The sequence below is a fragment of the Triturus cristatus genome, chromosome 2_2 (genome assembly GCF_964204655.1).
Source record: "Triturus cristatus chromosome 2_2, aTriCri1.1, whole genome shotgun sequence".
Classification (NCBI taxonomy): domain Eukaryota; kingdom Metazoa; phylum Chordata; class Amphibia; order Caudata; family Salamandridae; genus Triturus; species Triturus cristatus.
Genome location: NC_140582.1, coordinates 195157486 through 195184884, shown reverse-complemented (window position 1 = coordinate 195184884; position 27399 = coordinate 195157486). Strand labels below are relative to the sequence as shown.

Sequence of the window (27399 nt, the reverse complement as noted above, 5' to 3'; positions counted from 1 at the left end):
AGATGAAACTTAACCCATAGGTCCTACTTTTTAAATACTGGGCATCCGGCCATAGGAAGCTTTAGGACCTACCTTTGGGGTGACTTATAAGTATTAAAAAGGAGGCTTTACGTTTGGCAAAAGGTATATTTTAAGAGGTCAAAATGGCAATTTATGACTGCACTACAGAGTTCAGTGGCAGACCTGAGAAACATTTTAGATTGCTACTTTTGGTAAGTGGCACAATGAGTGCTGCAGGCCCTTTAGTGACATTCAAACTACAGGCCCTGGGTGCATTTAGTACTAGTTACTAGTGACTTAGAGGTAAATTAACTGTGCCAATAATGTGTAGGACAATGGTATCATGTTTTAGGGAGAAAGCACAAGCACTTTATCACTGGTTAGGAGTAGAAAAGTACACTGAGTCCTAAAGCCAACAAAAACAAATTCGATAAAAACAGGAGGGGTGAAGGCAAAAAGGTTGAGGTGACCCTGCAGAGAGGACCAGATCCAACAGTGACCTAACTATTTTTGTCCACCAGGTAGTTTTTTAGAAGTAAATCAGTACAACAGCACTACTTCACTGATTAATTTATCAATTTTATGTCAGAAGATTTTTTCTGAGATTATCATGGCTCACACTTAATACAAATGCTTATATTACTTTTGAGAGGCACAATATGAGACTGATTCACAAAGGTTTCTGAAACGAGGTGCATATGTAAATTATGCCTTTGCGTAGTTGATACAGTTTTGCTTATATATTTCTTGACATGGCCCGTTGTTGCTCATAAAAAATATGTGATTTCCAGAAAGAAATTTCATTTATGTTCCCAGAAAGAATGAGAATTTTCACATAAGACCTAAGAAGAGAGCTTGTACTTGGGCAGGTTTCTTTTTTCCTTCTGTCGCAAAATCGTCCTAATTAAGCTAGACAGTATTGTCTTACATATAGTAAGTTGTTGTAGGTTTAGTTGGACACCACTCAAGAGCTTTTTTTATTTGACATCTATTCACCCTTCTGTTTCTGTATCATCCTTCGTCTTTGAGTTGTCTCAAAAGAGAGGGATTTTGGATGAAGTTGTCATTTAAAAGATGCACTGTCACTTGGATTAAGATCATTTTGAAATCCTACAGACAAAGTTCCCACAGAAGAGCACATATAAATCTTTTAGAAGTGATCTCTAGATGTGAGTTTGCTTCTTTTGCTATTAAAAGTGCATGGAGGGTGTGGGTACAAATAGATAAATGTGTTGTCGTAGAACAAAAATGACCAAGTATCATTTTAGCTATAGCCCAAACCCAGAAGCGTTCATCTAAAGATCCACGTTTGACTCTACTTCTCATTACATGGTGGTCACTTGCAGATCTAAGGATAAAGCAGAGATTTTTCCATAAAGCTACATCTATTGGAAAACATCCTATATTGTCAGTCTGCATGGCGAATCGATCAGAGATTGATCAAACATGATACATGATTTTTGAGATTGTATGAATGGAGATACTTCACACAGTTGATGATTTTCGATCACATTTACTCCTAAAGCTCCTTAAAAATCCAGTACATGACACCACAGTGTATTGCACTCTTTTATGAGATTTGCTACTTCATCGAGTACGGTAGTCATGAGACGATCCCGGAATAAAGGTTTTTCTGTTGTCGATAGAGGCAGAGAAATGTTGGCGGTTAATTGAGTGAATTTTTAATTTGTACTTGAAGGAAGAAGATGTTTTGTCAAATGGTTGTACATATTTGTAGGGACAACAGTAATGTGGGTATTAAATAATCTCAAAGTGGTGCAAAGCTTCTGGGCACTACAAGTAGTAGGGAGAGAAATAGCGGAACACTGTAATACTCTTTGTTATTTGATAGATGAATGTTTGTATCAAATAACGATGCCTCACTCTATTTTCTGATTTTATCCTCTTCTGTTTCCATTTAGGGCCTGGGACATATGATCCTGTGGTAAAAAGCAGTGCCAAGGCCCTTCTTTCAGTTCCCAGAGATGAGCGTTTCAAGGAACACAAAGTGATTACTCCAGGCCCTGGAGCCTATGAGGTTTGTCCATAAATATATGTTGTTGTCGACCAAGAGGATCTGTACATGTTGTCTGGGTGAGCATAGTTACTTTCTTGTATGTGTTTGCAGCCCCGGCCGCTGCCGGGAAGAGCGGTGCGGCGTGGGGTCAGGTGAAGGAGGTTTTCGAGAGATGACCAAGAGGGAAAATTAAATAAGTAATTAATTTTCCCTCGTGGTCGTCTCTCAAAATTCCCCCTCACCTGGCCCCACTGCCCCACCACTCTTACCTGCAGCGGCCGCGTGTTTGTATGTTCTTTAGGTATGCTTCAGCAGAGTCAGTGCTATATAACGTCACATTTGAACCCAGGCTATCGTCATAATTCCTTCTATGGTTTAATTTGGCTTCCTAAATCTTGCTGCCAATCTGCTTCATTTTCTTAACTAGTCTAGGTACACTGAAAGCCGCGCCACCTCCTCCAAAAGCCTTACCTAGATGATTGCCTCTGGAAGAAGCAGAAGGGCCAGGGCATATAGATGAGTACAATCACATTTACATAATTACCAATCATATAGAACACTTTAATGCAGTGGTCTTCAAACTTGTTAATGCTGCCCCCTCTCCCCAGGTAAAGAAGATAAATCCTTGGCCCCCCCTCAATCTTTTCACAATTACTCTGCTAAATTGGCAAGGTTAAAATATGTCTAAACATATTTAGATATTGCATTTAAACCACTTAAACCCTGTTACCCCTTAGTACACCTACTCCTAGTCAGGATATAAATGACAAAAGTTGTTAGTGAAGGCCTGCTACAAGGTGGCTCACTGTGACTCATTCTTTTAACACTTAAAATAAAGGATGATGCTTTCCTTGGCACCAACCCCCTCCCCCCCCCGCCCCCCCCCCCAGATCACTAAAGGCCACCCGGGAGCCTGCCCCCCCAGTTTGAAGAACCCTGCGTTAATGTTACAGCAGCTCCTGGACATAAGTTTTTAACATTAAGTGGACTAAAAGCGTTTTCAGAATGTTTGGTTAGATGAATTACCATCGACCAAACTAAATGATGTGTTCATTTTGAATACATTCCCTTAAAGGACCCCATACTTCCTTAAACATGCACTGGACTGCACATAGACTGAATACAGTGAAAGCACTCAACCAATTACGATATTACTTCGCTTACCTCTTCACTTCTTTACCGATAATATGGTCTCGATTTTCTAATGATTAACAATCTGATCTCTGGCCGAAAAGAGCTATCAATAAAAGATATGTTACAATGTTACAGGTGTCTAACTTCTAAAAAGGGATTGATGTCTAGCTCAAATTTTGAGTGACACTTGATTGCAGTCAAATAATAAAGCAAAACGTAGTTTAAAAAATGCTGAAATCAATAAAAACATTTGATCAAATATCTTGAGTTTTGTCATAACAGCTAGCTGACAAAACAGTTTTCAAAGTCTTAAATTTTATTCCCAATCTATTTAGCTCATTATCTCAAGTTATAGTCTGTGACAGCTGCGCATAAAAAGACTGAATTTTTTTTGTATCCAAAGTATCAACATTAATCTGTCTCTTTGAGTAACTCAATCGTCCACTACCAAACCTTAGATGTTGTCTTCTGTGCTTAATTTGCAAAAATAATAAGGCCCTCGTCAGGAGGCCACCGCAGTTTGCACCACACATTGCCACTGTACTTACAAAACTACCAAGCAATACTCTGAAGTATGATAATTCAAACTGTTCGAGGCCGCCAAAGCTTTAAGAATGGCTTAGGGGGCAGTTATTTGTTGTTTTTAATGTGTAGTGAATTAACAAACAACTGTTTTTCTACTCATCTTTAAATTTCAGAAACAGCGCCGCCATGTGGCAGCTGACATAAGTGCAGGTTCAGGCAATTAAGTGCCAGTGATGAGCACCGGAAACCACTGCTCAAATTAAGCACAGGCTGCCTTGTATCAGCTAATAATGTAAACAGTATAATCTCTGGTGAAAGATGGATCTATTGAAGAGGGGCTCTCCCTATGTTTCACGGGATATCCTCCACAGCCTGACCCTGATTTTTCTAGCATCCACTTTATAAATATAAATAAAGTACAGCTGAACTTGACTCATTCTTCTACGAAGAAGTAAATGGACCTATCTTGGGGTGCCCCGTTCCTCACTCTCTTGATGGGGGGCTAGCGAATGATCCTGCTTGGCATTCACACTCACTCGCCTTTGATTTGTAAATTGAAGATCATTTGCAGGAATGCAAATGGCATTATCTGTATTAGAGGCCATGTTTAAGAAATACACAGGTTGATATGGTCCACTATAATGGCGGAAAGTGTGAGACTCCACACAGAGGCCCAAGTCTTCATAAATCACAAAATCTGTGATTTATAAAGTAATAGCCCCAACTCTTTCAAACGGCCAAGCACTCTGCACTTTATTGCGCCCACAGGACTCAGAAGCCCATACTGCCTGGTGGCAGGAGCTGCCACCACATCAGGGCTCACACCAGGAGGCGCTTAAATGCGGAACTGGGCTCCCGCAGCACGGGACGCGTGCGGGCTTGCCCAGGCCGAGCCAAGGGCGGGCCCGTATGCACCCGTCAGCGGCAGGCAGAGGTAGGGCAGGGCCCACTCCCTTGTCTCTGGCTCCCGGTGATCAACAAAGCTGGACGAGTCTGTAAGGGATTTGCCTTTTTAACTTGATTGTTTGGGAGTTTGAGGCTCATAAACTATGGGGAAAAGAAAACACGCTCTGCATTAACCAAGCCCCCACCAAGATCACGTCAGTCAATTATGAATTACATCACAGGGGGCATGGGGGCAATTGAAAAACAGATCTTAAATGTCGAAGAATCCCTTAGTTTAACTACATGTGTAGAGGATGGTGTGGGCGCTGGCCCCGGTCCATCAGGTTTGTGTTCTGCCCAAGTGCCCACGGAGCCTAGGGTAGTTCAACCTGATGATCTACAAAATAGTGATCTGGCGCTATTGAATAAAGACGAGAATTTTAGTCTCCTTGAGCCGTCCCCACCCGTTAAACGGCCTAAAACTTTGAAGAAACGTAGTGCGGATGATTTTGGGAACTTATCCGAAGGGCCAAATTAGATAAAAAAGAAGGTCCCTGCACGGAGGTGAACAGACATTACCAAGTCGGCCCAAGCCGAAGGATAGTGCTCCGCCAGTGTCATTTTGAACTATACTTCTATGGTTGAATCCGTACAAGCATTAACTAATCTTGTGAATTCTACTTTTTGTTCTATAGCGGATAGACTTAAGGCCATTGAGTCTGCTGTGCTAAATCGTGTAGAACGTTTGGGTTCTATTACTTCGGGCAATTAATTTATACACGCTACTAACGGTCAAACCACTAGTAGTGTGGTAGCAAAGGACTGTACTTTGCAACATCCTGTTTTAGAGGTTCAGAATGCAACTGCTTGTGCAATACCTAATCCAGAGGTTGTATCTCAAAAAACAATAGAAAACAGGTTGCCAGAGAATAGGGCCGTTCAAAGAAATTTGCTTAACAATCAGGATATAATAGCTGGTTCTGCTCCTATTAGGATTAGTGATAACAGACGTGATCTTCCGCCCACCGCAACTTCCTATGTGGTAATTTTAGCAAATGTTCCGACCATAGATCCATCTACTGAAGAATCCTGGGTCTCGTTAAGAAATAAATCACTTAACTGGCTAAACACTAAAGTTGGGTTGGTTGGGGTACTCTTTGCAGATTTCAAAATGGCTAGAAGAATTGGGTGGGTTGGCAGAGGCCCAAAAAACACTGAATGGGGACTGTGTGGTACTCTCTTTTAAAACTCCACTACTGGTGAAAGACTTAATTAGCAAGCTTAGCCCGGAGTGGCTGAACCCAAATCAAATTTTAGTGTTACCTTTGGGATTCCTTTACCAACCATCCTTGCGATCACACAACCACCCAATTGATTCCATACAACCCTTTTCTCACTAGCCCTGTCAAATAGATTTGACTGTCTTTCTGACCTCACTGGGATAGATTGACTGGGGGCAGTAGCAGAATTAGTGAACTCTTCTCATGATGTGAGGCACATCCCACTAGATTCCATAGCAAGGAAGGTGATTGTAACCTCAATTGAAAGTGATATAGATTATCAGATGGATGAGGATCCATCGAACCAGAAATTACGTATGGAGCAGCCCCCCTTGAGAATTATGATTAGTACGGATTCTATTATGACCCCTGGGAATTATGTCACAGTTTTATGTTGGAATGTAGCGGGGCATCGGAGTAAGCAAAATATACCAGAATGGCTTGAATTAACGACAGGCTTTAGTTTTATGTTGTTACAGGAAACATGGGCCACCAAGCCCATCTATCTCAACGGCTTTAAGACTTTCCATACACCAGCCGTGCCATCTATACATGGGAGATCTAAGGGTGGCCTTTGTATATATATGTCTAATAAATTACCCTCCTCTAACATAACAGCTAACACGTTCCATTCTTTTCAATCCTTTTTACCAAATTGTTCAGGTCGATTTTTCAGCTTCCTGTTCCATAGTTCTTGCCAATTTTTATAACAATGCATGCAAATCAGATATATTGGATATCTTATGTCGATTTGACGAGGAGTTGAAAGCAATAATGGACAAGGGAGTAAATGATAAATTCTTGATGTGGGGGGATGATTTTAACATCCAACCCTGTCAACTGTTAGTTAATAAAGTTTGTGACATGATTTCTCCTACTGGCGATGGGGTCACTCACTTCTTCCACTCAGGGTATAGAGAGAAACTTAATGACTTACTATTGAAATATGACTTAGGTTTTTGTAACGAATTTGGAGAAAATCCGGTGGAAGTCTCTTGTACATTTGATGGTTGTATGGGTAAAAGTGTTATTGACTTTCTACTCTTTCCTAAACGTTATTCGACCTTAGTCAAAAAATTCGTACTACATAATACCGCAATGAGCGATCATTTCCCCTTGAGTATGACATTAGATACCAGCTCCTTCATCAAGCAAAGGGTAGGAAATACCACTGTGGCTGCAGAGAATATAGTACTCTCCCGTTTGAATGGCTTTACCCTCCTATGGTCCATGGTTGATCCGTCCAGCTTTATAGAACAATTAGTTACTCAACAGAGAAAGGCTTTTGAGGTTTGTCTGGATGAGTCAGCAGAACCGTATATGGTCATCGAGGCTTTTAAACAAATTAGTAAAGGAATTCAGGTAGGGCTGACTGCCAACCAGAAGAGAGGGGCTAAGAAAATCCAAGGCTGGTTTGATTACACCTGTACTCAGGCCGATAAAAAACTAAAGGGGTCATTGAAAGAGACACCTAGGAACACCATTGAAATACAAAACTGTAGGCGGGCCTACAGGCTAGCACTAAAAATTCGCACAAAAAGCCTAAAAGAGGAGGCGAGGGACAATCTTTATGAGGCCAGTCTTAATAAAGACTCCACAGCATTCTGGCGTGTCATAAACTCTCAGTTTTGTAGCGATGATGATAAGCCCAGACTTGAGATTGCAATAACGGAAGATGACTGGGTAGCCCACTTTATCTAATTGTATACGGGCCCAATTGAAAATTGTCAAACTAACTTAGGGCCAGGGTCAGAAGACGCCCCTGGTGGGTCCACATTCCTGTCGAAATATTTTGAGTTTAATTTTACATTGGAAGAGGGGAACCGGGCTCTGAGCTCGAGCAAGGGAGGTAAAGCACCAGGTCCAGATGGGATCCTGATCGACGTTTTTAAATATAATGTTGATCTTTGGGGTCCGCTTCTGACTTTGGTTTTTAGGTCCTGCCGGAGTGCCGGATTCCCAAGCTCCTGGTCTGAATCCCATATTGTGCCAATCTTTAAAAAGGGTGACCGAAACTGTCCAGCACATCATAGACCCATCACCTTGCTGGATTCTCTGGTTAAGGTGGTGGGCTGTATTCTTTTAAGCAGATTACAGGACAGGGCAGACTGTAATAACATCTTATCTGACCTTTAATATGGTTTCCGCCAGGGAATTGGGACTACCGAGCAGGCCATTAACCTGAACTTATTGATGAACAAATATACACACATTAAGGGGGGCAACCTGTTTTTGGTGTTTGTGGATTTGACCTCCGCTTTCGATTGTGTTGTCCACGACAAACTCTGGTCTATAATGACTTCTATGGGTGTTGACAGAGCCATTATTAACTTCTTAAGATATTTATATTTAATAAGCTCTGCTAAGATTCGTTATGGTATAAGAGGTGAATGCACTAGATCAGTTGATATTAAAAAAGGAGTCCGACAAAGATGCGTACTTGCTCCATTTTTATTTAACCTATATATTAATAGCTTGGGTTGCACCCTCGCAGACAAATGTTTTGATTTGCCTCAGTTTGGTCATCGACCAATACCAGTTTTGCTATACGCAGATGAATCGGTGCTTATGGCCCGCACTCAAATGGCCTTGCAGCACCTTTTAGATAATGTTGTTCATTTTATGGAGGATTTGGGGCTATTAATTATTATAAGCAAAACTTATGTCCTTAAAAGGGGTCGTAAGTTGTATAAGGGGTGTAACATTTTAATAGGTGACACGATTTTACCACAAACAGACGCCTTCTTGTATTTGGCAATTTTATTTGATGGGATAGGGAATTGGAGAAGTGCAGTAAAATCGAGAAGGATGCAGTTTCATAGAGCAATCACGGGCCTGTGTAACTTCTCAAGAAAACATGGCTGTTAACAGCCTAAAGAAATGCTGACGATTTATAATGCTAAATGTAAGTCAATTGCGATGTATGCCTCTGAGCTGCGGGGACATGTAAATGTGGATTAATTGCAGAAATTAGAAAATGGGTCTTTAAAAAACCTTCTTGGGCTCCCAAACAGCAGCTCTAAGTTTGCATGCCATGCGGAATTAGGAGTAACCTATTTAGCAGATCAGATAAGGATACATCCAGTTCTTCCTTGGCACAAGTTATGGACATCGGACTGTATGGATCTTAACCGCGCAATTGTACAGGATTGCTGTGGTTCTGAGCATGCTTTGAAAATACCGTGGTTAAAATACATTAAGAACTTTCTGATGGACATTGACCACCTTGAGTTTTATGACAACCCCGAATCCTTGAAGCATATTACGAGGAATGCTTTAAAAAGAGTATGAATAAATAACCTAGAAGAAGCAAGATTGTCGGTGGAACTGGCCAAGCCACCTGTACAGCACAATCAAATGATATTAACCAGTTTTTCAATGCAACCATATTTATTTAATGTTTTAAATGCTCAACACAGGTTTGTCCTGACGCGTTTTAGACTGGATATCTTTCATCAACTGACAAGCTTTCCCAATATTAACAATTGGTCACGTCATTTAATAACTTGCCCTTATGACAAGATGTCCAGCCAATCGACTATCCATATTTTGTTTTTCTGCTAATTTTATAGTGATTTAAGAATCACCTTCATCAAGCCCCTATTGAAATCTCTAAAGTTTAGACAGTGCAGACCGGCGTACTTATTTTTACAACTACTCCCAAATCTATTTATATGTGTGGTGTTGGCAAGGTATTTGAGAGCTGTGATCATTAGAAGAAAGATTTTAAATGAAATATGTTGATCCCTGTCTGTTTTTATGGTAATTGTTTTTAAATTGTGATTAATATATTTTGTTTTATTACTGAAATGCATACTTTTATGATTCTTTTTCTTGAATCGAATAAAGATGATATATATATGAGTAATATAAAGTATTTTTAGATACACCTATTGCACAGGAATATATTCAGAAATCTATGAAAACCAGTTAGGACTGTCATATGTTTCCATGCGGACTACACACAGGTTTCTTGTTATGGAAAATGCGTCTTTGCACATTCCTTCCTCTCTGTTTTTTTTATCTAAACGGAAAACAGTTTTCTTTGTGGAGACAACAATTTTGTCATGTGAAAGAATTTTTTTCCCAATCCCCCACAACATGGGTACTCACAAACTTTCTCTCGGGGGCCAAATTTACAGTGTGGTTTCTGGCTGAGGGCCGCACCGGTGGGGGCGGGGCCAGTGGGGGAGGGGCGGGGCTAGAGCTATGACCATGAGGTTGAACACAGGCCACTGCAGCAGACGCCTTCATCTACTGAGCCACCAGACCCGGTATGCACACCTATCTATCTATCTATCTATCTATCTATCTATCTATCTATCTATCTATCTATCTATCTATCTATCTATCTATCTATCTATCTATCTATCTATCTATCTATCTATCTATCTATCTATCTATCTATCTATCTATCTATCTATCTATCTATCTATCTATCTATCTATCTATCTATCTATCTATCTATCTATATATCTATCTATCTCCCGCCCTATCTATCTAACTATCTATCTATCTCTCTGTCTCCCGCCCTATCTATCTATCTATCACTCTGTCTCCCGCTCTATCTATCTATCTATCTATCTATCTATCTATCTATCTATCTATCTATCTATCTATCTATCTATCTATCTATCTATCTATCTATCTATCTATCTATCTATCTATCTATCTATCACTCTGTCTCCCGCTCTATCTATCTATCTATCTATCTATCTATCTATCTATCTATCTATCTATCTATCTATCTATCTATCTATCTATCTATCTATCTATCTATCTATCTATCTATCTATCTATCTATCTATCACTCTGTCTCCCGCTCTATCTATCTATCTATCTATCTATCTATCTATCACTCTGTCTCCCGCCCTATCTATCTATCTATCTATCTATCTATCTATCTATCTATCTATCTATCTATCTATCTATCACTGTCTCCCGCCCTATCTATCTATCTATCTATCTATCTATCTATCTATCTATCTATCTATCTATCTATCTATCTATCTATCTATCTATCTATCTATCTATCTATCTATCTATCTATCTATCTATCTATCTATCTATCACTCTGTCTCCCGCCCTATCTATCTATCTATCTATCTATCTATCTATCTATCTATCTATCTATCTATCTATCTATCTATCTATCTATCTATCTATCTATCTATCTATCTATCTATCTATCTATCTATCTATCTATCTATCTATCTATCTATCTATCACTCTGTCTCCCTATCTATCTATCTATCTATCTATCTATCTATCTATCTATCTATCTATCTATCTATCTATCTATCTATCTATCTATCTATCTATCTATCTATCTATCTATCTATCTATCTATCTATCTATCTATCTATCACTCTGTCTCCCGCTCTATCTATCTATCTATCTATCTATCTATCTATCTATCTATCTATCTATCTATCTATCTATCTATCTATCTATCTATCTATCTATCTATCTATCTATCTATCTATCTATCTATCTATCTATCTATCTATCACTCTGTCTCCCGCCCTCTCTATCTATCTATCTATCTATCTATCTATCTATCTATCTATCTATCTATCTATCTATCTATCTATCTATCTATCTATCTATCTATCTATCTATCTATCTATCTATCTATCTATCTATCTATCTATCTCTCACTCTGTCTCCCGCCCTCTCTATCTATCTCTCACTCTGTCTCCCGCCCTCTCTATCTATCTCTCACTCTGTCTCCCGCCCTCTCTATCTATCTATCTATCTATCTCTCACTCTGTCTCCCTCCCTCCCTCCTCCGTTCTCCCTCCGTCTCCCTCCTTCTCCCTCCCTCCCTCCCCCTCCCTCTGTCTCCCTCTCTGTCTCCCTGTCTTCCCCCCTCTCCCTGTCTTCCTCCTCTCCCTGTCTTCCTCCTCTCCCTCTCTCTCCCTCCCTCTTCCTCCCTCTGTTGCACTCTGTCTTCCTCCCGTTGTCACCTCACCCCCTGCTCTCACTCCCTGCTGCCCTCCATCACCTCACCCTGCTGTCCTCTGTCACCTCACCCCGCGCTGAGACGGCTTCCAGGGAATGCACACGGCCGCTGCACCCAAGTACTTCACAGGTCTTTTAAAGACCATTCACTTGTTAATGAGACTTTGTTGTATTTCACCTCTTCTTAGCGCCCCTGCATCTCCACTCAATCAGAGGGGAGACGCAGGGGCGCTAAGAAGAGGTGAAATACAACAAAGCCTCATTAACAAGTAAATGGCCTTTAAAAGAATCGCCCGGCCTCACAGCTCCGCGCTGCTGTAACCGGCGGTGTTCGCTGACAAGCACAGGGCACAGGCACTGTCTGCAAGGTCCGCGGGCCGCCAAGGAAGGCTTGCCGGGCCGCCAACGGCCCGCGGGCCGTACTATGAGTACCCGTGCCCCACAAAGTACTAGGTTGTTTGAGGTGCTTTGCTTTTCACATAATAAGTATGATCATTATAAATATTCACTAAGGCCCTCGTTTTCAAGAGGCCTGTGCCGCCAGAGCGTCACTATTTACGATGCTCTGGTGGCGCAGGCCTCTCAACCATATCTATGAGGCAACGCAAAGCCACCTTCCATGGCTTTGCTTAGCATCATATATATGGAGCAAGCAATGCCTTGCCTTACTCTACATCAAGGAGGCGTTCCATGGGCGTTGCGGTGGGTTTTCCCAAGCAGCACCCGTGGGTTTTTACAGATTCTCAGATTTACAAGTATCTGTAAACCTGAGAATGCGACAAAACTGTGTGCATCCCCAGGGGACGCCTAATGAGGAGAAATAACGTTTTTTCTCCACCTTTATTCCTCGAAAGAAGAAAGCGCTTCCATTGATTGTTTTTGATCAGGAAGGAAGGTGCCCCTTTCTGCACAAAAACAATCTTGCAAACAGTGCAGACACCCTTGCACCATGGTGCAAGCATGCCTGCGTTGGCGCTAGGACCAATTTGTGCGTAGGCAGAAAAGACAAGAATGAGCCATATACCAGTAATACAGCGCATTCCTGTCCTTTCATTTCGAAGCAGGGCAGCACAGCGCAGCAAGAAGCGTTACGGTGCTGCCCTGTGACAAAAAGTTGTAAATGAGGCCTAGAGTTTCCTCCTTGCCAGATGTGACCTCTCTAAAATATTCTTCAGACTACAAATGGCTTCTTCCCACCATCTAAAGGTATTCAGCAGCCACCTCTAGGTGTATGTCTGAAGAGTTGGAGTTCTTACGATTCACCATAATCACATATTCGGTTGCAATATTTACCTTGAAAAGAGCCAGTTTGGGCCAATGTTGCAGCTTCCGAAAATTATTACATTTAGTGTTGGAAATATTGTCTTCTAGCATGTTTCTGTTTTACTTTGAAAAAATCTTAGCTAAAAAAAACAGTACTTCACTTTGCATAAAAATACCTTAGAATCAGCCGCGGTCTGTGCAGGTAAAAGCGGTGGGGCTATGGGGCCGTGATGGGGGGGGATTTTGAGGGACGATGTCGAGGGAAAATTAATTATTTATTTAATTTTCCCTCTGCATCGTCCCTCTAAATCCTCCCCACGCAGCCCCTCCGCCCTACTGCTGTTACCAACACGGACCGCGGCTGCTTGGAATTACCCAAAAAGGTTCGACTTTATAGGAGTTGCCAACAGTCTCGATTGCCACTCGACCTCTCCCTCAGAATCACCAATTTTACCACCCCTTGGCCATACTTACGACTCTGGAAAATCTGTCCACTTTGCACATTTTCACTGGTTATAAATTTCATTGACTGTCATTAAGATGACACTTTGTGTAGATGTAAGTTTTACTTTGGGGCAAACATGTATTGTGGGTCTCAGCCTTTGACCTATTAGATCATGTAGCATAGAGTGAAACTGATCTGCTTTCATTAAACCACAGCCGCCATATTGGAGAATTATAATGACTTCTTGTCATTAGCATGGGACAGTCTTTGAGAACTAGACTAGTAGATTTTTCCGGACTATTAGATATAAGGTACAGCACTTTTCCCTGCCGTTCTCCCCTTGGTCCCCTTCACACTATGGCACAACTTTGAGGGGGGCGCTCAGGAGCCCAGACTGTGGCATTACATTTTCATTTGCCAGTACATTGTTTCCTCTAGAGTTGCTTGATACTTCTACTCCTTATATTTGCTTTTAGTAGATTTTCCATCAGTGTCGTATACCGAGGCTAAATGTAACCGTTCCTTTAGGATGTACAAATTGAGAATACCAAATTAATCTCATAAAATGCTAATCATTGTTTAGAATTCTGCAAGTTGAACATCTTCAATGAATTAAATGTTCTCCCATCTGGACGAATCGTGTGGAAGGGGTAACGTTTCAAAGCATTCATTGATTTTTGGATTTGTATTAGCATCCTAATACAATTGAAAAATGTCCTTCCTGATGTACATTTGCAACTGAGCATCTCTGTCTCTTAGGTCATGATTAGCCAAATGGCTGAGACGGTCGCTATTTGTATTCACTATATTTTATGTGTACATATTTATGTTGAGAGCACTTCTATCTTGAATTATATCAAAGAAACTGCTTTGCACCACAATGATGCACTTCGAGCATCAAGAGAGCGAGGCTGTCTTGTTTATATCCCTCAGTGATTTCTTTTATGTTTTTGATACAGTACTTGAGTGTTTTCTTATCTGAGGGCTGCCACTTAATTTCTGAGCTTTTTAGAGTAGGTGCGTTCTAGTTTTGTGTCGCGATATTACATTCGAGGAGGCAGAAAGGAGAGAGTGTGGGTCTACTATAAAACAAAGTTAATATGTGGGATTTGCAAGTCTACTTTTCTCCACTGTGAGTATGATGCCAACAGCAGCGACTTGTTGGGTTGAAATGTCACTTAAGAGGGCAGATTCCCTAGTCGTATGTCATGTGTAGATCTGGCGTTTGCCAAGACCATCTGATTTTAGTAGAACTGCATATATAATATACTAACTTATAAGGATTTCAGCCAGTCTTCTTCATCCGTTGGCCCCACTGTTGGATCATTCACATTTCTCTTCCACCTGCTGCATCGTACAGTATGTAGCAGTTGTTCAGCCCACGTCAGCCATTGGCCAACTTCACTCTTTTCTTTTTTTTTTTTAATTTTTATTCAGCAGTGTCAGATTACATATGAATTACATAATAGCCACACTTTATACAAATCAAATCAAGCATAAATTCCCAGCTTTTTAAACATTTGTCGTTATTCACAACCAATCTGTTATCGGTACCCATATTTGCTCACCAAATTGCTTTCTTCTATGACCCTTCAATTTATAAAGCGCCATTTCCATATGATATAGAGCAAGGATCCTAGACCTCCATTCAGAAAAAAGGGGTGGGTCCGGGCTTAGCCACTTTGAAGTTATACAAAGGCGCATCACAGCCATACATAAAAATAAAAAAAACCTTTGTGGTGCTGGCCTTCTACTAATTGATAAATCGAACTCATTACCAAACAGGACTAAGCCCGGATTAAGAACTACCGATAAGTCTAGGGAGGAATTCAGAAAAGATTGCATATCACAAAGGAAGGGGGCCAATGACGAGCACAAACAAAACATATGTGCAGCATCCGCTGCTATCTCACCACACCGCTCGCATTTATCCCCCCTTCCCGACTTCCATTTTGCGATCTTAGCTGGAGTATAGTAAAGATCAAAGATAGACATAAAACACTGGCTCTTTAAACTCCCGGATAACAAAATAGAACTTGCCAGCTCTAAAGATTCCTGCAAATCTATATTCTGAATCCCAAGCCTTCTTTCCCATTTTAATTCCTGCATTAGAAGGTCATCTTGCTGTCCACGGGTAGCTTCTCTATATATTTGCGACAGCTTCCCCCTACGTATTATAACCTCGAGTATGGGAATTCCCTCAAGTGAGCATCTACCCTTCATAATGGCTTTGTCTAGATAACTACGAAGCTGTAAATATTTAAAGAAGTCCCCCTTATCTAATTCAAATTTCTCTCTCACTGAAGCATATGACCTTATTTGACCATGTTCACATAAATCCCCAACAGTCCAAATACCAGCCGTACGCCACTTCCGGGCGACAGAATCCATAAGGACTGTTGATGCAACCCCTGACAAACCGATCGGGGTATAGCAATTAACTTCCTTTATCTCATACAACAAACAAATCTTCTTCCAAACAAAATATGCTGCTGACAGAACTTTAAATCTAGTTTTTTTGTAATAGCTTGGCTCTATAACCCTAACTAATAAATGTCGAGCTTCTTGGCCCAAAACTAATTCAAAAATAGAGGGAGATGTAGCCAGATCCTGACTTGCCCTTTCTCCATAAATCAAAATTCCAAAATGTTGAAGCATCGATGCTTTATAATATAGACGAAAATTTGGAATAGCCCACCCCCCACGAGTACTAGGTAAGTAAAGCCACTTCATGGCTCATCTCGCCCTTTTATATCTCCATAAAAACCGAGAACAGAGCCTATCTATCCTTAGAAATAACGAGTTGGGAAACATTAACGGGATAGCCCGAAATAAATACAAAAACTTCGGAAAAATCAGCATTTTAATGACATTACTTCTTCCATAAAGTGATAAGTGCAAATGATCCAATCTCTCCAAAGTCTTATTAGAGTCTAAAACAATTGGATCAGCATTCATGGCTGGAATATCCTGAACTTCAACTTCACTCTTTGTGTCGCTATTTTACTCATTCACAAGCAGTACATCCACATACTCAAGGCCGAATTATGAGTTTGTCAGTGTGGAAGCGGTCCGCCACCTCACTCCCACATCGCCAAAGCCTTGTGAGCACCGTCCGCCAGATTACGAGGTTTCTCGTATCTGGCTGGCATCATATTTTTGGTGGTGCCTCTGAAAAAGGGCACCGCAATGGGAGCGTCAAAGGCAGTTCCTGCACTACATGGACTCTGCAGTTCATGCCGTACAGGGACTGTGGGTGCATGCACTCAGGGAGGCACAACATGTGCCTCCTGCATGCATCAACATGCCTGGGGCCCTGTAGGGCCCCCTTTGTTTCCATGAAACTCCTTGAAACCGCTGGCGGTCAGGAATCTCTTCAAATGCATGGAGGTGCCGCAGAGGCACCGCCAGCATTTTATGAGCCCCTAACCGCCACTCCACCACCAATGTTCCCTGGTGGTTGTGGTGGTCCAATGGTGGTCCAACCACCTAAGTTGCAATAAGGTGGTTGGATGAACTGAGTGCTAATACACACTAAGGGTGAATCTCAGTTTGCCAGTTATTCAAGACTGTGAGGTGGTTGTTCTGGGTGATTACATTATTGTGGGTTTTAGAGTGTTTTAGATCTACTTCTAGTGTGCAATGCATGATCTAAAAGCACAGCCTTTTTGCGTAACCCACCTTCTCTCCATGTCAAGTACCAATCAGCCTCCATTTTAATAGGTCTCTTTCATCTCCACACCCGTGAATGTCTACACAAGCTTAATAGGAAAGAGCCTCATTTATCTCACTGGAGTGGGGGTTTTCCAAAGGCAAGGTGCTTCTGAATTCTGGAAGAAATACTGCAGCTGGAGAGGTCTCCAGAACCATAATGGTTGTGCAAGTCTGGTTAAGTGCATCACCAGACTGACACCTCTCTTCCACTATCAGGCGCTCTCAATTGATTGAACAAGCTCTTCTTCAAAGTGCACATTTAAGAAGCTTGGCGCATGCGAAGTTTACCAACAAACAATATTCAGTTAATTATTTTTACATATGTATATTAAACATTTTAATTTAATATTTGAATAGTTACCTGAAGGAAAATGCAGGTATTGCATTTTCCCATTACAGTTTGCTGAGAAGGAAACTAATTTGACTTGAATCATCAAAATACAGACTTACATTTTAGTTATAAAAATCATTCTCAAACTTAAATTTTGCTTACATCTTCTGTTAATGTTTCATTCAGTGGTATGGATTATTTATATCATTGTAATACATTCTTCCTGACGTGCTATCAAGTACACTCTATTTCAAAGTATCAATAACATATTTTTTCATTTCTAATTGATTCCTCATTTTCAGCTCAAATATCTTTTTAGAGAATATAACTGAAAATATTGTTGACCGAAATAATATTGATTTTGGTTGAAACCTAGAACCTTTAAAAGACATTTTAGCAAACTTCTGCCAAATGTGTCTTCCTATCTGAAAAATTGTTTTAAATTGATGTATGGATCCGGTGAAATTTCGGTATAAGATTCACTTATAAGGTGTTTTACTTGAAATCAGGAAAGCTAAGGGAGAATATACTAGCCTCAAATCCAGAACTGCAGCAAAGGGTTACCCTGACAATTTTGATCAGGGCACAGGTTTGTCTAACCAATCTGGTGTAGTGATGCAAGCTGCAAACACTCCCAATAGACAATTGAATGCATCTAGTCCTCAATCTAAGCTTTAGAAGGTGAACAACTAGGCCTTGGTTCTCTGTTTAATGTTAGGCACCCTCTGGATATCCCAGAGTGCTTCACTGGCACAAGAAATACTGGATGAGCCGAGATACTTTGGTAAACCATAAATGGGGAACTATGAGTGTGATAATTATTAATAAATAATGAATCTGGTGTGGAGAGAGTAGGTCTCGCTATATGTAAAGGCTGGTTGCACAAATTGGTTGCGAATTCAGAGCAAACGTTTTGTGACAGTCTTTAATTTTGCAATGCGACTTATGTCCTAACAGGTTGTATCGAAACATTTCCAGTCACACTGGTTCCAGAATAACTGGCATACTTAATATTAATTATGCAGGTTGTAATTTGCAGCCTCCTGTGATTGACTAAAAACATAGGGAAACAGCAGACCACCGCTCATGCGTTTGCATTACCAAACTAGGGGGCAGATTTACAAGCCCCTTGCACCACTTTTGCGTTACTTTTCCCATGTTAAAAGTAACGCAAAAGTGACGCAAGAGGCATGTAAATTTGCCCCTAGATTTTTTTTTTGTAAAACAGCTCTTGTTCCTAAAAGGAATTAGTGGTGCCTTCAAAAAAAGCCCTGTTTTGGAGTGGATTATGGTCGAACAGGTTGGGGGGAGTGGTTGTATGGACTACTGCCTGATCTCCCAGAGTTTGCCCAAAATGATTCCCAAGGTGGCACCATCCATAGGGTACAGCCTCCTTTTGAGAATCTGTTCCCACCTCTTTTGAGAAGTTTGTAACTTTTAAAAGATGTGTCACCACGATTGCCCTTGCAGCTGTTTGATACATACCATTCTGAATCACAATTATGATGGGACATCTTTTTTTTTTTACCCCTTTCTAATTGTGATTTGGACAGGGTCGGTAACCCCCTTTTGTGACTCGGAAATGCTTTTTCTTTCCAAATTAGTTTAGTACACAGAAACAAGAAATGTTCCTATGAGTTTTTGAATCACAGGGTTTGCAACCGCAAACTGGCTTTGTTCATGTGGCTCAAGATCTGTCCCTTATCCCTGCAAAAATATGTGGAAATTGAGTGATGCTAACCTTCCCGTTTAGCAAGAGAGGATCTGTGCTAAATACATCAAGCTACTGATTTGTAGGGTAGGGGTCAAACCCATAGTCCAAACCTCATCCAGAATGAAAAGCTGTGCCCTATAAGCCACATCTATGTACTAACCCCAGTGAATATTATCATTGGAGTTGCACTACATGCCTTTGTTGTGCATGCTGGAGCAGAGTTACTTCCAATCCTCCACTTTCTAAATCATTTGATGGCACCAGTGAGAAGAGTGGCTAAGATGCTGCCCCTGACAGTCAGAGAACTGGGTGCTAAATTAATCCGAATTTGGCCATTTTACGAATTTGGCCATTTTACGAGGAAATCGTCTGATTCTTGGCAAATCACTTTCTCTTCTTTTTCCTCAGATTGTTAAATGTCTCTATTTAACCGGTAATGTACATATTAATAAACAACAACTCTATAGTGTGTGGTCTAATATATTCCAAATGACCTATTCGCACGTCCTCTCATCATCAAATCCTGGTTTCTGCAGCCCAGCCTATGCTGCACCCTGCACTGGCATTACAGTCCAATATAGGGCAAGGCAGCACCTCGTGTTTTAGATGCTCCACCTACTATAGGTAAAACTCTATAATGTCCTAAATGCTGGTTCAGTAGTGAGCACTCACTTAAAGATATGTTCAACTGTTACAGATTCCCAGGCATACTCATGGCCCAACAATACACTTGTAATTCTCAAAGTGGAAATAATTTTTTTGTCAAGAGACACGTTTTCCTAGACTTCCTCCAATTTTGGGTGTGTTTCCTCCCCATTGAAACCCTGAGATTTACTTCTGTCCCTGACATTAGTTCATCTTCAACTACAAAATGAAAAGTTAGGAATTTCACATCCAGATCTTTGTCAATTCCCATGAACCTGTGAGCTTGTGGGAGTACATATAAGTTTGCAAGTAATCACGCCATGGACCAGTGGCATTGTGAGCGCTGTAAGCAGATTTACAAATATGGAACATTCTGCTAGTATGGCAAACATGTATGTGTACGTAAATCTGTTCATATGTGCAAATTCATGTTTTGTGAATCACTGATTTGCAGGTCTAATTTTCATTCAAGTTGTAAGATACATTTGTGATTTAGGGCAATGAATCTGTCTTGAAATAATAGTTTCATTGTGCCTGACAGGCATAGTCATCAACAAAAAGCCTTTTGAAAGCTGATATCTCCAAGACTTAATCAATCCATGACTACGGTTGAAAACCTCAAGGCTACTCCAGCGAGTAGCTTTTGAGTACCTGTATCTTTCCAGCTTCATGTAAGTAGCTCTCCTGTGTGCAGCCCATCTTACTATATTAGAAGCTTTTGATTGGGTGAATAAATATATGTATACCAACATTGAAAAAATGTGTATTTGAGACAAAAATGGGTCTATTTTCACAAACCATAAGGTGATGTTTGGGGAAAAATTGCTGAATTTTCTAAATATATTTACAGCTGATAATTGAGTGATAAGTCATACAGGGCAGTGGACTTATTTTTAATATTATGAATTTGTTTGCGTTACTGCTGGCAACCGTGCCTGATGCACTGAAATGATAACGTCTGGTAATCTCGTATATAGTGGCCAGTAATGTAATCTTGTCTGATGTGGTCACTATTACAACATTGATAATATTAGTAGTTGCCAATGAATTTTTATTAAACATAAGTAGCCATTGTTTCAGAAAGGTTGCAGACCCCATGCCCCTTTCAGTTTATACCGGGGGTAAGGCCAGATACATGCCTCACTCACTTCATGGCCCTGGGACTCAGAATTTTGTAATAAGAGGTGATACCCCAAGCTGAGGTATTTTCCAGGTGATGTAAATGCCACTTGTTTTTTGTTTCTGCCTGGAAATCAGGCATTTCATGTTACATCAGTATTTACTGCACTGAAATCAACATAATTTCCCTTTTAGCAGGCCTTTGAACTAGCACATTTCAAGATTTGCCTGGATAAATGATTACAAAAATCCTAATTCCAATCCCTGCACAAACAGGAGTTTCCAAACAGAATTTAACCTCCTACTCACAATCAGGGTATTGAAGTACTCTGCTTGGAGCCATAGAGTAAGAGAAATACTGCACAAGTTCTGCATATTTTTAATCTTACTGCAGTCACCCATTGCCTTTGATTAGCTGGTTGTACATTATCCCTGCAAAGGGGACATAGGAATCTTCACGTTTTACGGGTTTTAAAGTTCTACCAATCAAGACCTAACAAAATGTAGACCGCCTTTTGCGAGCCAGAACATCAGCTTTTGTTAATATTAAAGAGCATGTGCAGGGGAGTTACTATCATCATCACTTTATTGGATTTAAAAAAGAAAAATATCATAAAGGTGCAATATTAAAAGCAATACAATAAAACACATTTGGTTCCAAAAGTGTCATTGCACAATAAGGAATTAATAATAAAATGCTAACCTGTCTCTCCCTACCCCACTTCATAGGGTCCAAATGACAACATTGCAAAATAGAGAAGGAGGGCAAAAACCTCAGCTAAGAGTCTGCTATACCATCAATAGTGCAGTGGTTGCAGTGGAACCCAGGCTCAGGGGTGCCAGATGTTTTTTAACTACAAACCATAGGATTTAGATGGAGACAGATTCCCTTGTTTTTATTATGGCCCTTGATACACTTGCTGAACCACTGAGCGAGTTGGCTCTTTCTAATCTATCATTAATCTATGCATTACAGTGGATGATGCAGTCTGCGATTGGGTCTATGGCCTCAAAATAAGATTTAAACTGGGAAGTCGGTGAAGTTTATATACACATACCATGCTGATGCATTTTAAGGCTTGGCATTGGGGGCGATTGCCCAGGGCTCCCACCTTCCAAGGGACCCTATGGGAAAGTGAACTCTCTCTCAGTTTGACCTCTGTCTATTCTATTTCTTTATCTAAACCTCCCTGCCTACCTTTACTTCTGACTCTATCTATCCAGTGTCTCTTAAGCATTTTGGGGTCCCAGGCAAGCCATATTTTCACAACGTTTAACATATAATTTAGTAATGTTGGCAATATGGGCTTTAATTAGTAGGAACTTGGTAATACAATTCAATGTTTTTCAGAACAAAGGCCCCCAAAGTAAGTTTTGTCAGGGCCCCAAAATCCTTAAGATAACACTTTTACTAGGACCTGACGCACTGACAGAGTGGTCAGTGGCAAAAGGGAAAGACCAGTGTGAGAAATGAATCGCGCTAAATAACCTTACTCGTCTCCATTATTTGTAAGTGTTATGCAATGGTACTGTAATAACCTTTTTTCAAAAATATTATTCAGAAGTTATATTCAACTTTATGATGTGCTCTATTTCAGGTCAAAGCTTTTGGAGTATGACATGGATTGGGCTGTTTATGCCACTACAGTTCCATAAAGTGGAATAATATGTAGTTTTTAAATCCACACCCAGAAAAGGCTGAAACATTGTGATTATGTATTTGGAAGTGGCATTCACAGCCTGTAGTTAGGGGCAGAGTTGGAGGTTTCCTGGGATAGTGTTTCATATGCAGTTCTCCGCAGCTTTGCATATAGGCTGTTCTTGAGTGCTCATGCGCAGTTCTGTTCCTGACGCACTGTGACAGAGTTGTGATCGCACCCGCGGCACTGTCGTGGAGTGCAGAAAGGGTCCCTTGCTCTGAGGGCAGATTGAGGGTACCTATTAGGATTGGTCTGCTACCTGATTGCATGCTCTGCTATGAAGGGCTTCAGGCCCTCCCACTGAATATGTTGATTCAGAATCATGCAGTGTGGCCAGTGGTGCTGTAGCAAATTTCAGAGTGGGGTTGTTGCCATAATGTTTTACTGCTAAAGTCAGAGAGATTGTGAAAATTCTTAGTGCCACACAAAAAGCAAGTTTAGCAGATGTACCACACACATTCAGCAGGAGAGCGATAAGGGTGTGGTATGTGGCCGGTGGGCCGTTCTGGAGCACTGGTGTGAAATGAAATGAAAAACAAATGTATAAAGCGCACTAAACCCAAAGGGTGTAAAAGCGCCAAGGCAGATGGGGAAACTACAACTTTAAAGACGGTAGAGACATTCACAGGAGAGAGAAGAGCCAGGTTGTACGATGGTTATCTAACAAAGGGAACTACTCTGATGCAGCAATGTGAGCAAGCATAGCATTTTAGAGTGTTGTTGTCACAACAGAAAAGGAGAGTCCCCTCCATCTAGTTTTGTGAAACCTAAGAACAGTTACTCTCTTGCTGGAAGCTGGTCTGAGCAGTCTATGTGGAATATGCCACTGAAAGGATGCTCTAAAATGGGAGGGTCCTTCGTGATGAAGAGCAAGAAAGACCATGCAAAGAACTTTGTAGACTAATCGCTATCTAACTGGCAATCAATGAAAATAACGAATGACTTCCCCAACCCAAAGATGTTTGGCAAGTTTGAGATGAGGCCGGAAGCTGCATTCTGAGTTCAGGTGGGATAAAAGGAAACATTTTCTTCACAGTCCTGACGATGAAACAACAAGTACTGGTGGTGTGACTTCCCTATGAATCGAAATTAAAATGAACTGTAAACCCCAAGGTTTTTAGCCGATTCTACCGGGGTGGGGAAAGGCCCACAGGCCTCATGCCACCATAATTCAGACCAGATGAATGCTGAGCCCCAAACCCAAGGACCTCCGTTTTTTCTGGATTCAATATTAAACAGTTGTCTTACATCCAGAGACTGATGCTGGTCATACAATGTTTAAGTTTGTTAGGTACCAGCATAGGATAGAACTTGGAAACCAAAATATCACACAAACTCTTTAAGGGGAGAGACATAAAGATTAAAAAGAGTGGGGCTAAGGGCTATGACCCTTGAAGGCCTTAGACCTTAGCCCTAAAATATTCACAGCTTACAGTTTGAACTCTGTCTGTTAGTAAGGAGCAGAGTAGGACCAAGGCAGTGTATCTCACCCTGACCTTCTGAGGTCATTGGACTAGGAGTTGGGGCGATACAGCATCGAACCTCGCCAATAAGTAAAGCATAATCAGTATGATTGCACCGCCATGGTCTACCTGCCCACAGATTGGATCCGCTGCGGCTGTATGCACAGTCTCAGTACTATATCCATTCCTTAAGCCATTCTGGGAGGGATCCAGGAGCTCATGAGTATCAATAAATTTAACTAGCTTTTTGTGGGTGTGGCCAACAAGGAGATGGGATGAATATTTTTTAGGTTTTCAGGGTCAGCATTTGGTTTCTTGTGCAAAGGGATGACTATTGGCTTCCTTCCATAAACTGAGATAATCTTCGGTTTCTAGTATATAGTTGAAAACTTTTTGCAGAAGTACATCAATACTGTCAGGAGCAAGTTGCAGAATTCTGGGAGTGTAGGGATCATCTGGGGATTCAGATTTCATATTCATGGGGTAACTTTGACTTGTTAGATTGAAATAGGATGAAAGGCGGAGAGTAAGGTGGAACAAGTGAAATCAGACAAGGCCTCTGAGGAGACAGCCCCAACTTCATGAATGTTGAATTCAGAGTATATCTTGAGAATTTTGTCCCTAAAATAGGCGGCTATTTTTTCACAGAAACGTTGTGAATTTTCCATATGTTGTTGAACAGGAGGATTTGTGAGTTAATTAACGACCTTAAATAACTCATTGGATCTAATCTAATCTAATTTTATTAATGTAGACAATTGATTTAGCTTTGCCAATATAGCACTTATAGATGAGTAAGAGGGCTTTGTGCTTCTCTTCTTGTTCGCCCTCCATTTAGGCTCCTTCCTGCGACATTGCTGCCTGATATGTGGTAGCACACAGTAACTTACAGACAGCACTTTTTCTGCTGAAATGGCCTCTAAATTTGCATAGACATTCAATTTTACTGCTAGAACTATGTAGTCCACAAACAATAATGTGTAGAAATCAGCTTCCAGTAAATATTTATCATTTGTACATCACCAAGTAAAGTTTCTTTTTTTCTTTTGATCCTATTAAAATCTTTGTTTCCATCACACATCAGAATTACAAAAAAAGTTATTTCTTTGTTCTTTCCTAATTGCTGATATATTTAGAAATCTGTATATAGTTCATTTACAATTTTTTAGATTTTGCGTTTTAGAAAAAACTGAATCCTACATCCTTTCATTTCACTTTCTGTACCCTGGAAAGGTTGTCACCTAGGTCACTTTAATGAAATCCTCTTGCTTTGCAGTCAGAGAAAAAGTAAACTTGAGTTTCCCCAAACAATAGCAATTTTTCAAAAGACGTAGCCTAACATTTGAATTTGTGCTTGAACGCACAGCAAATGTGACAAGATAAAAACAAAATTTAAAGGCATCTTTATTGCTCAGCTCATTCACCTTCCGAACTCCAGCATGGTTATTTTTTGAGGTGCTGCAGCATCCTCCGCATCCCTACTTCCAGCGCTTAGGTTTTTGACCCTGCTCTAGGTTTCGTAGGGCAGGTTTTGCAACCCCCTATACCCTTTCCTTGGTGAGAATGCCCAACCTTCATCAGTGGTAGATGTAAGAAAAGGGGGTTGCCTGTTAAGGGGGGTTAACCCCTACTCAAGCAGAAACCACAGTCCTTGTCAGGTTGCAGACACAAGCAACCCTAATTTAACCTGTGCTCATCCCCATGGTAGCTTGGCACAGAACAGTAAGGCTTAACTTAGAGGCACTGTGTAAAGTATTTGTGCAACACTCCAAACAGTAACAGTAACACAGTGAAAACACACCACAAAAGAATCCTACACCGGATTCAGAACAAATTGACTATAGTTTAACAGGAACCCTTTGACGAGGGCTTGCGATGCCCAGTGACGGGGATGCATTGCACAGTTGAGGTGATACGTCAGTTTCGAGGAGCTGAGGAGATGTGTTGGTTCTTCCAGATCCACAGAGGGGTTGGCAGGGCACCTTCAGACCTGCTTCCAAGGGTCCAGGATTAGGGTGGCACCACTTGGAAGGGTAGGACTAACAGGTGCCTGAGTCCAAGTGCTGCGTTTTTAGTTGGTGGAGCCTGAAATCCCTGAGGCGCTCTAGTCAGGAGGCCATCCAGCTAGCCCTCTGGAGACACTTTGGTGTCCTGGATTCAACAGATGCAAGTCCAGTCCTTTTCACATAGGCTAGGGGGTGGCAGGTCAGCGGGGGCAGAAGTTCCTTCAGAGCAGCAGTCTATCAGAGTGGCAGTCCTTTCAGCAGCACTGCAACTCCTCTTCCTGGAAGAGCATCCACAGGTCCAGAAGTGTACTGAAGAGTTGGTGTCTGAGGTCCAATATTGATACCTGATGCCATTCCTCTGGAAGGTGGAAGAATTTTCTAGAGGTTTTCTTTTGATGCCGCCAGGCAGCGTACCTTCCTTGTCCTGCCTCCAGGCTAACTACAGGGGGAATGCAGCCCTGTGTGTGGAGGCAGGACAAATCCTATTCAAGTGTAAGTAGGGCTGTGTAAAGCTCTGCCCTCCCAACCTGCCAGTGATAGCCCATCCAAGCATACCTAAGCTCTCTATTGTGTGTGGCTGTCTAGGAGGAATACAAAAAGCCCATCTGTCAGCCACACCCAGTTATGTGATCCAGGGAGAGGCTGCCGGCACTAAATGTCTGAGGCAGGAAACTGATAGCTTTCTAAAAGTGCCATTTTCAAAATTATAATTTAAAATCTGACTTTACCTTAAGAGAGAACTTTGTATTACAATTCCAAAGACACCAAACATGAACTGAGTATCTGTTCCCATTTGGAAATTACTATTTTTAAATGTAATAAGGTAACTCCAATGTCATCCTATGGGGGAGGTAGGCCTTGCAATAGTGAAAAACTAATTGTAGAGTTTTTCACTACCAGGATCTGAAAAACTTAAAACTACATGTTCACTTTTTTAATTACACTGCACCCTGCCGTCTGTGCAGTCTAGGGCCTAGCCTATGGGTGACTTATTTGTATTAAAAAGGAAGGTTTGGGCCTGGCAAAAGGTTTCTGTGGGGGGCACAATCAGGGCTGCAGGCCCACTAGTACCACTTAATTTACAGGGCCAGGTACATTTGGGTCACTTTGCTTGGGACTTACAAGTAAAATAAATGTGACAATTGGTTGGAGGCCAATTCTACCATGGTTAGAGGAGAGAGAACAAGCGCTTTA

At 41.1% G+C, this 27399-nt stretch overlaps 1 protein-coding gene across 1 annotated transcript in view; it reads left to right on the top strand.

Annotated features, from left to right (window-relative positions):
• Nucleotides 1-27399, top strand: part of STPG2 (sperm tail PG-rich repeat containing 2) — a 2141360-nt gene that overhangs the window by 1427946 nt on the left and 686015 nt on the right. The window contains exon 12 of the mRNA XM_085641159.1: nucleotides 1923-2038. Coding sequence (XP_085497285.1) covers nucleotides 1923-2038 — 116 coding nt within the window. The remainder of the gene's footprint in view (nucleotides 1-1922; nucleotides 2039-27399) is intronic.